At 57.4% G+C, this 16,069-nt stretch overlaps 2 protein-coding genes across 17 annotated transcripts in view; one reads left to right on the plus strand and one right to left on the minus strand.

Annotated features, from left to right (window-relative positions):
• The window catches only part of PSD4 (pleckstrin and Sec7 domain containing 4), a 30,410-nt gene extending 23,903 nt beyond the window's left edge, over positions 1-6,507 (plus strand). For 6 of the 9 annotated variants that reach the window (XM_074332575.2, XM_074332574.2, XM_074332576.2 and 3 more), the window contains 7 exons: positions 453-496; positions 778-938; positions 1,870-1,940; positions 2,019-2,167; positions 2,594-2,738; positions 2,918-3,061; positions 4,371-6,507. In XM_074332575.2, coding sequence (XP_074188676.1) covers positions 453-496; positions 778-938; positions 1,870-1,940; positions 2,019-2,167; positions 2,594-2,738; positions 2,918-3,061; positions 4,371-4,682 — 1,026 coding nt within the window. In that variant the 3' untranslated portion in view covers positions 4,683-6,507. The remainder of the gene's footprint in view (positions 1-452; positions 497-777; positions 939-1,869; positions 1,941-2,018; positions 2,168-2,593; positions 2,739-2,917; positions 3,062-4,370) is intronic. The other 3 variants (XM_019716520.3, XM_074332578.2, XM_088795917.1) reach the window with 1 other exon arrangement.
• Positions 6,508-12,054: 5,547 nt separating this feature from the next.
• PAX8 (paired box 8) overlaps positions 12,055-16,069 on the minus strand; it is a 47,330-nt gene continuing 43,315 nt past the window's right edge. For 6 of the 8 annotated variants that reach the window (XM_074332584.2, XM_019716530.3, XM_019716533.3 and 3 more), the window contains one exon: positions 12,055-15,318. In XM_074332584.2, coding sequence (XP_074188685.1) covers positions 15,242-15,318 — 77 coding nt within the window. In that variant the 3' untranslated portion in view covers positions 12,055-15,241. The remainder of the gene's footprint in view (positions 15,319-16,069) is intronic. The other 2 variants (XM_074332583.2, XM_019716532.3) reach the window with 1 other exon arrangement.

The following is a 16,069-nucleotide window of genomic DNA, read 5'->3' on the forward strand; positions in this document are numbered from 1 at the left end:
GCCTGGCTCTGCCTAAATGGCCTTGAGGGACTGAGTCTGTTTAGTGGAGGGACTGAAGCATCTGCTGGGGTCTGTTAGTATGTGCACGATCTGTTCCCAGTGCCCACCCTGGACCTACTGAATCAGACTCTGGGGCTGGGCCTGAATGGCCGTTGAGCTTCTAGCCCTTCCCACTCTGTCAGCTCCCTCCAAGCAGGATGGCATGTGGCTGATGTCATTTCCCTTCCAGAGAAGTAGCTCAGGCCTCACTCAGCTCAGGCTGGGACTACAACTGCTGTGGTCATCTTGTGTCTCCAGCTCCCCACACAGTGCCCGGAGCTCGGCAAATGCTCCATAAGTTGTCACATGTGTGGGGAGCGTGGATGGGTTCTTTCCTGCTCAAGGGAGGAAAGAGGACCCACTCCATCAGATGGAGTTGGGCTCCTCGGTCCACCTGTTTGCTTCTGTTCCAGGGCCTGTACTGGTCCATCCGAAGTGAGAAGCTGGAGTCCGCGGTGTAAGTGAAAGCCCTCCCCAGCCCTCCAGGACTCTGGGCAGTGCCCCTCAGAGTGGGGTGGGGCCAGTCTCAGAGTGGATACAGCCCAGGTGACACCTGGGGGTGCTGAAGGCAGAGGCTTGGGGGCATGACAGGAACTGATGGTTTGGCTTCGAAGGACAACTTCTGGGTGACCTGGGGTGTGGCTCCCCAGCAAGACAGAGGGTGGGGTTGCTGAGGTAGTGGGCACCTCCTGGTGGCCTCTGCACAGTCAGTACCCCAGCCAGATTCTCTATGTCCAGGGACGAAGAAGATGCGGCCAGACCCGAGAAATCCCAGCTGAGTACCCTGGCTGGCAAGATGAGCAACCCCTTCCTCCAGCTGGCCCATGACCCCACAGTGCCCACGTACAAGCAGGGCATTCTGGCTCGAAAGATGCATCACGACGCAGATGGCAAGAAGAGTGGGTGTCTGCTGTTTTGTGGGGCCTTTGTGTGGGGAGGGTGTGGGGAGCAGCACTGCTCAGGGACACCTGCTGTGTGCACGGTTGAGGACAGGCAGTCCATGTTCCTTCCTCGAAGGTGACTGTGCTGTGTAAGGTGCCCTGGGGGAGGGGGGTGTGCAGACACAAGAGGGGCCTAGTGTTTCTATCCCCAGAGCCCTGTGGCGAGGCAGGGTCTGAGTGGTATCTGGGAGCTAGGTCAGGTGTGGGGTGTGGAACAGGATTTTGTTTGGGGTGGGATGTGGGGGGCAGGATGGTTACGGCGTCTGGGAAACAGTGGGATCGGGGCTGAACCTTAGAGAGTCTGGGTATTGGAAGTTGAGCAGAGGGTGTCCCCCACAGAGAGGAGCAGGCAGTTTACTGCAAACATGGGGTGTGTGAAAGAGAATGGTGGGAGATGCACAGAGTTTCACTGCAGAAGGCTGGAGGCTTTAGAGCAGGGCAATCATGGAGTCCCAGATGGGACTGGTGGACACCAGCCAGGGAGTGAGCATTCCACGGGCCTGAGCTAGGCCAGGGCTCACCACAGGGGGACTGCCTTCTCCTGCCCAAGGGCATGAGCCCAAGGGATGGGTTTACAAAGTGGAGGTCATCTTGCAGAGGGACCAGAATGATGTCTGAGCAGGGCTATGCTTGTGGGTGGGTAGGGGTGTCCGGAGAGGGGATGGCCTGCCTGAAAGTCACATGTGTTGTAAACAGTTCTGGTTTGTTTTGGTTTCCACGTGACTGCCTGTGTGTGAGATATGGTCCGTGCCTGTTTGTGACTGTGTGTGTTTTTGCATCTGTGTGTTTATGTGCACCTGGGTGCTGGAGATGGTGTGAGGGGTGGGTGGGGGGCCTGAGGGTGTCTGGGTGGGGTGCCCCCACCCACCTGTGTGCTCTCCTGGAGCAGCGCCATGGGGCAAGCGCGGCTGGAAGATGTTCCACACCTTGCTTCGAGGGATGGTCCTCTACTTCTTGAAGGTAGGAAGGGGGTACGCACCCAGATGGGCAGGGCAACTGATGAACAGCTCTTTCCTGAGCCGCTGTGCCCTGTGGCAGGGAGAGGACCAGGGCCCTGAGGGGCAGATGGTGGACGAGCCCGTGGGGGTGCACCACTCACTGGCCACACCAGCCACCCACTACACCAAGAAGCCGCACGTCTTCCAGCTGCGGACTGCCGACTGGCGTCTCTACCTCTTCCAGGCACCGTGAGTCGGGGTGGGAAGCAAGCAGAAGAGCCCCGGCTTCCTATCCCTGAGCCCTGCTCACCTCTGGTGGCTTCTGGCCTTGCCCTGGTGGAGCTGCCAGTTGACCAGCAAACCTCAGATGGGCAGTGAGAAGGGTACCACGGCCCACCCTGCCATTGTGTCTGTCTCCTCCTTGCAAGCCCACATCAGCCTCCCATTCCAGAAAGTCACTAACAGTTGTCATTCTTTCATGTTTGGTGTAAAATCTGTTACCTTTCCTGATTTTCCTCTTTGGTGGATGAGCACGACCATTGGCACAGGTCAGCCTCTCTGCCAGCTTCAGGGTTCTGGGTTCTGAGCTGCTGTGAGAACACGAGAGGTGGGGGTGGGAACCGGCGACAGCTCCGACTCCAGGGCCCTGGGGACCCATGGCCTCTGCACTCGCAGCACTGCCAAGGAGATGAGTTCCTGGATCGCACGCATCAACCTGGCCGCGGCCACGCACTCAGCGCCTCCCTTCCCCGCTGCTGTCGGCTCCCAGCGCAGATTCGTGCGGCCAATCCTACCCGCGGGCCCGACCCAGAGCTCCCTGGTACGGCCTTGGGGCGGGAGGCAGCACGGCGGGAGGGTACAGGATAGGGTGCAGGGTGTAAACGGACCTAGAACAGAAGCGCGTGGCTGCGCACCTGGCCTAGGGAGGAGGAGGGGCTCCTGAACCGGGGAGGGTCGGGACAGCTTCTCCCACCTTCAACCCCCCTCCCCCGTTCCCAGGAGGAGCAGCATCGATCCCACGAGAACTGCCTGGATGCTGCCTCCGATGACCTGCTGGATCTGCAAAGGAACTTCCCGGAGCGGCGGGGCCGCAGCCGCGAGCTAGAAGAGTACCGCCTGCGGAAAGAATACCTGGAGCACGAGGTGAGGTGCTGGCTCACGTCCGCCCCCTTGTGGCTGCTCCCAGCCCTGCAACCTGCGCTCTCGGGCCGCTTGGGGCATGAGGTGCTTGTGTGCGCGCAGGGTGTGTCCGGGGACACTGAGCAGCCGCTTGTCTGAAACACTCTTAGGGACTTTACTTTTATAGTTTTTTTCCTCCTAAGTTGAACGAAACAACTATCTTAGCTGAATTATTTCTCCTAATGCCTATCTAATAGTAACAGGCTGTATTACTTGCCTGGATTACCTTGTTAAAATATCTAACGACTCTGGGGTAGGGACTACGATCCTCATTTTATAGATGAGGAAACCAAGGCACAGAGAGATCAAACAAGTGGTCCAGCCTGATAAATTTACGTGCTACTCCAGTCATTTGCAGTCTTGACTAAGAAATGACCTTGATTAGTTCTATGACCCATGCTGGGATGTTTTATCCGGCCTCCCCCAGTCAAATTCTGCTTTGGCCTGACGTCAGTCACATTCTGGGACCTGAGCAGGAGGGGTAGATGAGGGGCAGTGTGACAACAGAGGGGTCAGAGGCGATCCAGAGGCAGAGAAGGGAGCATCCGTGTTGCCTGCTGGCTGTGCCCACTGTACCCTGGGACTGCCCTCTCCCTTCCTGCCTGTTGCTGTCCTGTGCCCCACCTGACCTCCCAGACTGGGATGATGACCCAGTGGGATGGAGGGAGGGAAAGCACTGAGCAAACTGGGAACCAGATCTGGGGGATGCTCGTGACAGAGGCCTTAGGAGTGTTGAGCAGATGAGGGCAGTTGTCATCACACTCTCCAGATGCCAGTTGTCAAAATGCTGTTCAGGGCAGACGGCCGCTGTCTATGCACAGTGCTGCACAGATCTCAGGCCTGCTGGGCCACGGATCTCTCAGTGTCTGGGAGCTGTTACCGTTTTTCCCCGAAAATAAGGCCTAACCGGAAAATAAGCCCTAGCATGATTTTTCAGGATGCTCATAGTATAAAATAAGCCCTAATGCGTCTTTTGGAGCAAAAATTAATATAAGACCCGGTCTTATTTTCGGGGAAATACAGTAGGGCTCATTTTCCGGGTAGGTCTTGGTTTCAGGGAAACACGGTAGTTTCAGCACTACACATGTGGGCTGATCATATTATAATCTTGTCCAGGGAGCGGCAGGTCTGTAACACACCTTGCTGTGTTCTGTAGAAGCTGGTTGCTCAGGCACAACACAGACACTAGCCGTCAATCCAGCTTTCTTTCTGCAGGAGTCCTTATCTCCATAGCTCCCTGTGCACCTGAGCTATCTGTCCCTCTCAATTCCAGCCTTCTCCCCTTCTGGAGCCAGGTGATGCTAAGGTGGGGGTGCCTGTGTTGCAGAAAACCCGCTATGAGATGTATGTGCAGTTGCTGGTGGCCCGGCTGCACTGCCCCTCGGATGACCTGGACCTGTGGGAGGAGCAGCTAGGGAGGGAAACTGGAGGCATGCAGGAACCCAAAGCCAGCCTGAAGAAGTCCCACTCCAGCCCGTCCCTGCAGCAAGATGAGGCCCCCACCACAGCCAAGGTGAAGCGCAACATCTCAGAGCGTCGGACCTACCGGAAGATCATCCCCAAGCGGAACCGCCATCAGCTGTGAAGCAGTCACTGCACAGACTGGCTCTGCTCGGGAGCACACCTGGGATGAACCCTGTGGGGAGCCCGTCCCTCCCTCCCTGCTGAGGGGCAGCTTCCTGTTCTGAGCTTTCCAAATACTGCTGTACCTGCGCCTTCCATGGCAGGTCCTCAGCTGCCCCAGGCCCTGGACACTCCCGAGGTGGGAGGGAGGTGAAGGATGTGGTTGCACTCCTGGAGTTTGACCATGTCCCCCCCACCCCTCTAGAATCCAGAGTGGCCCCAGTTCCTGGGCCTGGGGGCAGCTCAGCACTTGTTTGAGACTCAGCATAGTAGGCCCTGAGCTTCCGGGAGAGCCTGAGCATCAGAGGCCATGAGGACGGTCTTGCTCTGGGAATCAGGTGACCTTCTGGACAAGGCCCTGGAAGACCACAGCCAGCCCCTTGTGGCTGAGGGAGCAGCATCACTCAGGCTTCCCATGGAGGGGACAGCTTTCTAGGCAGGGCCCAGTGAGGCTGATCTGGGACCTGGGCCTTTGTTTCCTCTTCTGAACTACCATGGTCCCTGTGTGCCAGCAGCAAATGAGAGAGGCCCTACCTCCCATGCCCAATTGCTAATCAACAGAGCAGAGCCGAAAGCCGAAAGGTGGGGGCTCCGGAGTTCTGCAGGAAGCCCTAAAACAAGGGGCCTTTGTGTCCCCAGAGCCAGAACGGAGGCCCAGACCCCCTCCTATACACTCCATCCCTTAAAGTTCCATTCCCCAAGGCCACCAGGCCCCCTGGGGGCCCCTTCCCTCCTGCCCTACCCAGGCGGGAAGTCCTCTTGAGCTGCCCTCTGGCTGCTCCCAACTGGGCCTACTGTGCAGGAGGATGGCATTCAGGACACTTGGATCTGAGGCTGTGCCTGTGGGAAGGAGGCTGGGCTGAGGAGCAGCCACCATTGTTTCTGTTCACCCAAGTGTGCCTGCAGGCTGCCCGCCAAGTGGGGCCTCTCTGCTGCCCACCTGCCGCCTGCTGGCTGATGCACTGCCTCTCCAGCCTTCCTGCTGGCCCTCCTCCCGTCCTTGCTTGTAACCAGCCCTGGGACCTGGAACTCCACCAAGAGGGGCTGGCCCTTGGGGGGCATGAGAGGTGTCTGACCAGGGACTGGGGCTGCACAATGCACCCAATGGGTGTGTAATAAATACAGAGCAGTGAAAGGAGGTGTGCACGAGTGTGTGGGGAGGGGAGGATCAAGCAGCTCTGAGCAGCTGGGGCCACCTGCGGGTGTCAGGCTGCCTTCCCTGTGCTCTGTGGGCACACGTGTGTCTGCGTGTATGTGTGTGTGTGTGTGTCTGTATGCATGTGTGTAGAGCACTGTTCATGAGCAGGAGTGACATTTACAGACTGTCAAAGCTGGAGGGGACCTCAGAATCATTCGCCCACTCCTTCATTTAGTTATTTCACAAATATTGGTCACTTTTCATGGGCCAGTCCTAGGGGACTCAAAAATGAACGGAACATGTCCCTGACATACCAGAGGTGACAGTGCTGCCCTCTGGTTCCCAGCTGTTGGCACACAGGCACACTCATTTTGCTGGGGCGGCAAGCTGAAGACACATTCCTACCTGTGCCCAGGGGTTTGGCTCTGTGGTCTGGGTCCAGGGTGGGGCATGCGCTCCTAGGGCCTCCTGGGTAGCTGTGTGTGCAGTTCGCATAACAGCCCAGCAGCGTCCAACTGCATTACTGAGGTGGATGTGACTTGGCCCAGGACTGATGCTTACAGCTCAGTGGCCTTGGGTGAGTTATTAGCCCCCACTGGCCACGTAGCCTTATTTATAAAACCAGAATAAAGGCAGAGGTTTGTGTGCATGCTTGCGTGTGTAACACTCGATGCTTCTTTGCTCATGTACAACTGGCACCTCTCTTCATCTGGCATGTGAGGCCTGCAGAGCCAGGGATGGTGGCTGCCAGGCACCCTGCTGAGCCTGCAGCCTAGGCGGGCAGACTGTGTTGTTGTGCTGCAGTTATGACAGGTGGCCACTGGGTGGCGGGCTTGCATCTTTCCAGCTCGGAGGCCCAGGTGTCCTGCTGCCTCCTGAGCTCACTGAGCGCAGGTCAGTCTGTCCCGACATCGCCAGAACCAGGAGTGGCCTAGTCCCGGCCTGCCAAATCCGGACATGTCTCTACCACACAGAGGGAGGGACTTTAGCATCTTCATGCAGATGAAAGCAAAAAAGTTTCTGGAGCCTTAAGGGGCGAGGCTGGAAGCTCCCACAGAATTGTCCCAGGTTATCTAGGAAAGTAAAAATAGCCCCAATCCTGGGTGTGGGGCAGGTCAGACCCACACGCCTAGATCTGACCTGCTTGCCTCCCCACCCCCTTTCCTACAGGCTGTGGGTTGGTCCATCTCTGCAGGAGTGGACAGCACAGGTTTTGGAGATGAGCTTGGGATCCAGAGCCCTATGCTGCCCGCCATTACCTATCCTGGTCTCAGCATCTCGGCTCGGGCTCGCTTTGTGCTGATGGCAGCATTTGTCTGTTATTTGCCAGGCACCAGGGAAGAGTAGCCGGTCACTAAAGCCCAGACCTGGGTGCATCCTCTGGGCGCTCAGACTCAGATGCAGACAACAGGTGGGGTGTGTTAGAGTTGGAAGGAACTGGGCTGCAGGGTGGAGGGAGGCGATGAGGGGGGCTGAGGCCAGATGGGAAGGGACCTCGCATGCAGCTCAGGGGTTGGTTCTGAATATGGCTGGAGACCATCTATGCTATTAGTGCAACTCGTCTGTAAGTCAAAATAAAAAAAATGAAAAGGGGAAAGAGACAGTGGCTTGGAACCTCGGGATGAGCTGGAAACCCCACACCTGGCCCGCCCCTGCCCTGTCCTCCAGGTGTTGGCTCTTAGGGGTTCCCTGAAGGCCAGGCTCCCTGCGCTCACTCCTCCCCCTGCCCTCTACCTCCAGCTCTTCCTGGTGCCCATGCCCTCACTGTTAGCAACGGCTTGTACCTTTACCTATCTGTTTCTCATCCCTCCTCCTGCCTGCACCTATCTGCGTTGCTGAGACTAAGCCTACCTGCTTCTCTGCTGCCAAGTCTGTCCCTCAGGGGTCCCGGCTGTGTCCATGGGCCTACTGTGTACCCCCTTCATTATCTTGCCTTGTGACTACCTTCAGGTGTCACCACCATGAAGGGAAAGGTGGTCTTTCCAGCTGTCTCCTTCCCTCACCTGGCTCCTTGCTCCTGCTCATACCTTGCAAACTGGCTTCTGCCAGACCCTCCCTAAAATGCCACCGCCAGAGAGGGGCCACTGATGACCTTTCATCATCAGATCCAGTGTCTTCTCAGCCTTCAGCCCATCCCCTCTTGGTGACCTTTGGCCCTATCGGCCACATGACCTGTCTGAGCTGCACAAGACTAGTGTGATGTGGCCTCGGCAGCAGGCCCTGGAGTTGATGGCCTGGGAGTGGTCCCAGCTGTCCCTTACATCTGACCAGTTACTTAGCCTCCTGTGCTCCAGTTTGCTTTTCTCTGTGAAAGGGAATGATAACACTGCTTATGTCCTTGGAGGATAAGGTGGAGCTGTGCATGTAAGTGTCCAGGAACAATGTGGGCGCGGGAGGAAAATGGGCAGGCCAGCTGGCAGCACAGAGCCTCTGGACCTTGGTTTGAGCTCCGCCCTCGGACATGTGAGTCCCCTTCCAGTCTGGTGTCTGTACTCAAGTCACAAGTCTCAACTCAGATGGGCTTCAGCAGGAAAGAACCTTGATTGGTTCCAGCAACAAGACAAACTGCGTGCAAGTGAGGCTTACCCCAGGGCTCCTAGGCCAATGAGGCTGGAGCCGCCTCCTGGTCCAATATGGCCCAGCAGCTCCCAAGACCCCCTCTTCTGGGCGCAAATCCAGCACACAGACAATATCTGCTCCTTCGGGATTGCAGACGCACATCCAGGAACAGTTTTTTGAGCAGCCTACTGTGGGCCATGTGCCCATCTCTGAGCCAATCACTAGGTCCAAGGGCTTCAGCCAGTCAGAGCCCATCTTCTGAGATGGGAGTAGGGTGGGGAGGAGGCAAAACCATCAAAGGACAGACACTGGGACCAGCTGTGGAGAAATTCTGAGTCCTATTAAGAGTGGGAAGGGGAGAAGCCACAGACATCCAGAGGCTACCTCCTCCAGGAAGCCTTCCTTGCGCCCTCCTCCCAGTTACTATCTATCACACGGTGTCTGTAACTCTTTCCATCCGTCCCCTCCTTTCCCATTTCCCAGGAGAAGAGTCAGGCTGGTTTCCACTGCATCCCCAGGGCCTTGTTCGGGGCCTGACACCTAGAGTTGAAAACCGTGAGCCTCACGCTTTGTCCTCCCCAGCCCCCAGCACTTCTGTCCTGCATGTTTGTTTTCTGTCTTTGCTCTCAGACCCCTGAATTCAGACCCCACAGGTCTGGCTGCCTGCAAGGCGCTGGGAAGCTGCGGGGGACTCTCCTAAACTGACCCATCCCATCTCTGCTCTGACTCTCAGACCCGCAGTTGTAACTGCCTGCAGGACTTGGCCTCTCGATAAATCCTCCTGGAAATAGTCAATTTCTGGACAGATGTTATTTATGACACCTAAGTCTGAGCTTGGTGGTGTCTCCTCCCAACCCCTGTCTGTACTGATTCTGTGACAGCTCGCCAACCACTTTGACAGACAGCACACCAGGACAGTGATGACACTGGAGCCAGACAGGCCTTCTGTTCTCTGATCTCTTTGTCCCCATCTGGTGTGACAGGCACAGGGTCAGGAGGTACATGCATAGAGAATCAAGGACTCTCTCATCCAGCAAAAGAGCTAGGCCCACAACCGGACAGCCCTTTCACCTGGCCACCGAGACTCAAGGCCCATGTGCAGTCCCCTCACTATGTCACCTCGGTCCTGAGGCTCTGTCTCCTATTTGTATTTTGCTGATTTACTGTACTCCCTGTGAGCTGTCCCAAACTCCCCATGGAATAAGGTGGGGAATGCATTAATATTTACGATAATATAAACAGAATGTCAATGTGTGTGTGTGTCCTAGGAGGGACATTCCTGAAGCGCAAGGACCATGTCTGTTTGTACAGCGCCTGGCATGGTGTCACACTGAGGCTTAACAAATGAGTTCTGGTGAAGACAAGAAAGGAGCTGGATGCACGAAGATATAGAGGTGTAGACCTCCAGCTGGGCCTCATCCAAATCCCTGAGCAAGGGCCACCCTTCCCCCACCTCACCCTGGCCTACACACACTGCCCGTGTCCATGACCAACTGTGCCTCACCTGCATTGCTCTCTCACACGCCCCTTCCTGCTACAAGTACCCACAGCCACACTCACTCACACTTCACCTGAAACATCCACCGCCTAGCCCACAGGCCCGTCTGGGGCCTGGCAGCAGCACGTGGTGTCAGGAGATGCCAGCGGCTGAGCCCTTGGAGGTGTTGTCCCCAAGCGTGCCTTGGCGCTGTGGGGGCCTCCAGCCAGGCAGGGACCAGGCAGAGGGAGGGAGAGGAGAAGCTGCTGCAGAACTCCAGATGCGGTTGTTAAAAAGAGGACAGAGGCAATGATCCTTCAAATTGCCACATCTGTATAATCTGCCTTTTATTTTCTGCTTCATGAAGTTTTATTTCCTATTATTTATTCACCTCCCCGCCCTGCCCTCCCCCACCTCGTTCCTCAGCAGGCGACATGCTCAGATGGGCCCTGAGCCCTGGCCTGGGTGGGCCACCCCCAGCCCACCCTCACTTCACTGCCCTTACTCCCCACCCAGCTGACTGCCCGAGAAGGCTCCTGCTCCCCTCCATCGTGTTTCCACCCCTGCAGGCCCTCCCTCCTCCCTCCAAGTACAACTGGAGGAAAGGTAGATGGGCAACGGGTCAGTCAGGGGAGCTTGTCTCCAAAGCCCCACCATTGTCACCACCCCTGAGCCGGAGCTTATGGGGAGGAAGAGCCAAAACCTAGGATTCAGCTTCTTCCCTGCCCTCTTCGCCCAGGACCCTCCTCTCTTCCCTCCAGCTCCTTGGACCTGTGGTCAGGGAGCTGGGCTGGCCCCAGCCTGGTGAGGGGGCTGGTGAAATGGGAAAAGCGATACCAGACAACACCACGCAGGGAGGGGCAGCTTCTGATGTGGTTTGAGGCCCCGCCCCCCAACCTGGCCCACTGTCAAAAAAATAAGCAGTTCTTGTCTGGGGGCCCAGGCTGGAGGGGTGGGAAAGGACATACACGTCTTGTGTCTGCTTGCCTAGCATCCTCCTCATGCCTCCCTGGGATACAGAAACACAGGAGAAAAACCCTTTCCCAGGAAGAGGGTCCCACTTCAGACCCCAGGTTTAGGGTCTGCGGTTGGTCCCCAGCGGCTGCTTATTGCAGGAGAAGGGGGTCCGACAAAGGCCTGGAGGGCGAGGGATGTGCACACAGCCCCCCACGGCACACACCTCACTCCTCTGTGCCCATCGTGGCTTTCCCACCTGGCTCTGCAAGTGACTGTCATGAAAGCCTCACATCTAAGCTCTGCCGGTTTTTATCTTCTAGGTGCCTGTCACAGGGTCTGGCACATAGTAGGTGGTATGTGAAAGACTTTCGAATGAATGAGTGTGACTTCTCCTGCCCAGCCTGTTTTAATTGTGGCTGGTGAGCCCCGGGTCTGCACCAGCCTGGCCACCTTTGGACACCTGCTATAGCTCAATGAGCTGAGACAGGACCCCAGGGCCCCCACCGCACCCCAGGGACCGGATGCCAAATGTGAGAACGTGGTTTGCCCGTGGTGTTTAGCGGAAAATTACCTGGGGCGTTGGGAGGAAGAGGGCTTCACATCTGACCCAGTCAGATGAGGCTGATTGCCTTTCACTGACACAGGTGACTGTGGGATCAGTGTTAGGACTGGACGTCATCCTGGCCCAAGCCTGGTATTTCACAGCTGAGGAAACAGGGTCCCCAGGAATTGCCAGTGGGGAGGCAACACCCCAGGCCCAGGCTCTTTAGCAGAGGGGTTGGGGATGAGGGCGACGAGCTGATGACCAGGGCTGGTTATGATGACAACAACTAACAGGCCCCAGTGACCACCCCCAGCTCGGCCCCTGGAGGGGCTAGCAGAGCAGCCACCCTCAGCCTGCAGGTCCTGGCTGCTTCCTCCCTTTGTGCCTTTCTCTTTTTCCCTTTGGTGGGAGATGAGTTTCCATTCAGACCGAGCTCATCCCTTACAGAGAGTTTCTTTCCTGCTGCACTGAGGTCCCTGGGTGGTTGGTAGATTGGGGTACGTGTCAGGGAACCAGTGTGGCCCCCAAGAGGCAGAGGGCATGCAAAGACGGCCTGCCATTGGTGGGGAGATGAAGAAACCAGAAGCTGAGGTCCCAGCCAGGTTCCCAGCCAGGCCGGTGCTGCCTATCAGTGCTCCCCTCCCAGACAAACACAAAACAACGCATAGACATTTATTTGTAAATGTGCTCATCTCCCATCCCAGGCAGACCCTCCAGATTTCGGGGCGGCATCTGTGTGACTGTGGCACATGGGCCTGGGCTGGGGGGAGGAGGGGAGTGGGGGTCTTGGTGCGGTGGGGTGCTAGCTCCATGGTGGCGCTGGTTTGATTTATCCCTAATGAGCTCTCAGCACTTGGCTGCTCCCGGCCTCCCGCGGCCCAACCCCCGACTCCACAACAGCCCCCGGATCAGAATGAGCCAATTTCCACACTGCACAGTCCGCTTCACTCACGGGAAGTCACATTTCCCTGGTTGGGCTGCGGGCAGCGTTTCGCTCCTTAGGCTGGCCCGCTGCCACCAGCACAGACAGAGATGCTGGGTCCCTATCCAATGCCCCACTCCCCCTCCAGGAGACCCGAGCTCCCCCACACCCCCAAATCTCCAGGCGCTTCCCTGCAGCTTGGCCCTGGCCCCTGCTACCTGGGAAGAGTAGGAGAAGGTGCTATCCAGGGAGGAAGCTGACTGGAGGGGACTGATCGTCCCTCCCTGCTACCACCTCAAGCTTTCTCCAGGAAGCTGGGTGCCCAGCTCTGTTTGAGGGGCTTAGAGATTGGAGGTGAGCTGATGGTGGCATGTGCCTGTGTGAGAGGCGTGGAGTGGGGAGGTCTCTGCCATGAGAAGGTGAAGGTCCTGTTTGTCCCCAGCGCCCCAAGGAGCCAGAGGAAGAGAAGAAGGTAGTGAGGACAAAAGAACTCAGAGAGAAGGTGGATGGAGAAAGGGCGTTTCCTGAGCTGGGCCATTCCCACACCCTGGGGACACAAAGACCTCTCAAATGGTGGCAGCAAAAGAAATAATTGCTTTGGACACAGTGGAAGAGCAACGAATTAGAAACTAAAAGAGGTAAAAAAAAAAAAAAAAGGAAGGAGAAGGCAGTGAGAGAGGAGGTGGCCTCTGTGAAACAGGGACTGTGCCTTCACCAGAATCACGAACATGGTCAGCTCAGCTCAGTCACTGCTGTCAGAAGGTGACAGGCAACCTGGGCACAGGGACATCAGGCCTCCTTCAGATGGGGGCTCTTCCTGACCCAAAGGCTGGAGAGGGGAAACTTAGGGAAGGGTGGGTCAACCTGGGACTCCTCCTCCATGATCTGATGCTGACCTGTGGGCCTTTCATCCAGGACAGCTTGCCTCCTGGGCTGGGAGCAGGTGGCTGTGCCCTAGGTGGCCAGTAACTGTCCCCACAAGCACAGTACCTGAGGCCTCTGCACAACCCTGGCCATGTCCAGACACTGGAGGCCTCAGGCAAGGGTGCGGATTCGGCCTTAGGTCAAGGGTCAGGCTGCGGTCCCAGTCCTGTGAACGACCTTGAAAAGGTCATCTCTCATTCTCAGTTTCCCCAAGTGTAAATGGGGCCAATATCCAGAATCAGGAAAATGGACATGGACAAGCTTTACAAACAGAAAGACACTAAGGCAATGTGAGGGCTGTCATAACTTCCAAGGGTGAGGGAGCCCCCAGCCCAGGAAAGGTGTGTGGGGAGGGAGCAGAGCGGCGCACTCAGCAGGCCCTGTGTGGGCAGTGGCACTAGCTCCCCTGCCTGAGCTGTCCCAGTGTTCAGTGTGTGCCTGGCACAGGAGGGGCAGGAAAGGGTGTACTGAACCATGTCACCCACAGCACAAGCGCTGCGCAAGTCCCTTTGTCATTCAGGGCTGGAGAGGGCCAGCCCCGGAGGCTCCCTGGGTGCGCTGCATCTCAGTGATTCATGGGTAGGGTTCCCTGTGGCCCCAGAACTAGGTGGGGGCTGCCTCAGGGCCTCGGACGCAGAGGTTCAGGAGTGCAAGGAGTCTCAGGCATAATGGGGTCCAGTGCCACTGCCAGGCTCGTAGCCAGAGGGGAGTCCTGCTGTTAAAGGACCAGCCTCATCTCGCACCCCCTCAGAAGAAACAGTGACCAGTTTCCTCTGTGGGAGGGTCCCCCCACCCCGTGGCTCCATGCTCTCATTGGTGAGCACCCTGACCTCTCCTGTCTCTCAGCTTTGGAGTCCCCGGGGTATTGTGTGTGCTGGGGGTGAGGACGCCTTCCCTCTGACTCAACCCTGCACACACCACCAGCTTTCAGCTGCTTCTGTGGGCCATGCCCAGGCAGGCGGTCACCGCCTCCACACTGACTCTGTTTTGGGTGGCTACGACTGGCTGGCCTGTGCTTATTTTATACTTGCATTTTCTTGGAGCTGCAGGACACAAAGCATGGGCTAGGTGGTGTGTGGCGTGGCACAAGTTACAGCGGGGGCTCCAGTCCCAGGGATTCCCAGGCAACCCCGGAGCCTGAATGGAGTCGTGGTTTATTGAGTTGAGCGGCAATGGTGGGCAGCCTTTCAAAAAAAGAAGCAGCAAGGGGAGAAGCCCAGCACGGCAGAGGGACAGTTCACTGAGAGGCCCAAGTGCACAGAGGGAAGCAGCCCACACAGAGCTTCATTTACAGTATTTACAGTCAGGCCTTGGGGCACAAGCCCGGGCAAGTGGGGCAGAGAGGGAACCTACATCACTAGCTGGGGTGACGGGGGTCTCCTTGCTGGGGCCTCCTTGGTAGGGCTCTGGGGGCCACAGGGGGTCTCCGCCTGTTCTGCCCGGGCCCTTTGGGAACTCTGTCTCCCAGTGTGACAAGCCCGTGCTCTTGACATCCCAACAGCAGGCGAGAGGAGGCCCCCTGAGCACCACTAGAGCTTCCGGTTGACCAGACCCAGCACTCAGCCTGTGGCCAAGGTGGGGGGCGGGGGTAGGAGGGGCCAAGCAGGCCAGAGCCTTAGCTCTGGGGCAGCCCTGCAGGAGGGACCCTCAGGGTGGCTATGATATGGGATGGACAAAAGGACAGCTGGGGCCCTCAGCCCACTGTGGGCCCTGCTGCCATATGTCTGGAGCTCCGGGCTGTGCCTGTCTCCCCACATTTCTCGTTCTGGGTCTTTTGGGATGGGAATCCTGCCCTCAGTGGAATCTTGGAGGAGAGTCTGGCCTTCTCCGAAGTCGTCCTGTGTCTCATGGTTCATTAAGTCAACCACACAGGGAGTGACCCGCAAGGCTGGACTTGTGATTTTCATGTAATAAATAAAGATTCCTTTCGGTGATGCTCTGGGGCCTGTCCCAAGCCAGGTCCTCTTGCTGCCCCAGTATTCCCACTGTCCCCATGGTGACTACAGGTGGTCAAAGGCTGTGGCGGTGGTGGGTGGCGCACTTGGCCTCGGTGTGGAACTGTAATAATACGGGGAACCTGGACATGGCAGAAAGTAACAGCAATGCACTGATCAGAATGGGCCACGGCTCGGCAGCCCCCAGGCTCTGCGGACCTTTTAGACACCACGCTAACCACTGGCCCCACCTGTCCCAGCACACAGCCCATCTCCTCTCCACTGGTTTCCTCCTCTGGCCCGGGCCCCTAAGACTGCTGTGACCTTCCCTGTCCTTGTTTCAGGGAGAGAGCAACCGAGAGCAGTGATGTCTGGATAACCACACACACTGGGGGACCATAAGGGTCTCCCCAGCTTTGCTCAGAGGCCACAAAATCTTCCTCCTCAGAACCAGAGGGACTGAAACCCCGACTGGTCAAGGGGACCATGGGTTTGAGGGTCTCCACAGGGAAGGGGGGCTCTGTGAGGGGTGCCTGACCCCCCCATGTCTCAGTGCCTCCAGCACTGATGGCTAAACTGGACAGAAAGGTGGCTTGGAGTTAAAGTCACCTGGCAAACAGAGCCCAGGTTAGCCACCACCCCTGCAGACATTTCTGGACTGCCAGGAGGTAAGGGGAGCGAGGGAGGGGGAAGGGGTCTTGGGGGACAAACGGTCCTGCAAGGCCTGTAACCATGCCCACAAGTTCAGCCACACTCACACGCTGCTTCTCTGGGACCCAGGTCAGCTCAAGGTCACCACCCGGAGGGATGAGTGCAGTTCCCCAAGTTCCCCATTTCTGGGGCTTGGTTTCCTGAAGAGCTTCTCTGCGCACCTCAGGCTCCGAGTGAGAGGGG

This window comes from Rhinolophus sinicus, chromosome 2 (assembly GCF_057876585.1).
Source record: "Rhinolophus sinicus isolate RSI-liver-muscle chromosome 2, RSI-T2T, whole genome shotgun sequence".
NCBI lineage: Eukaryota > Metazoa > Chordata > Mammalia > Chiroptera > Rhinolophidae > Rhinolophus > Rhinolophus sinicus.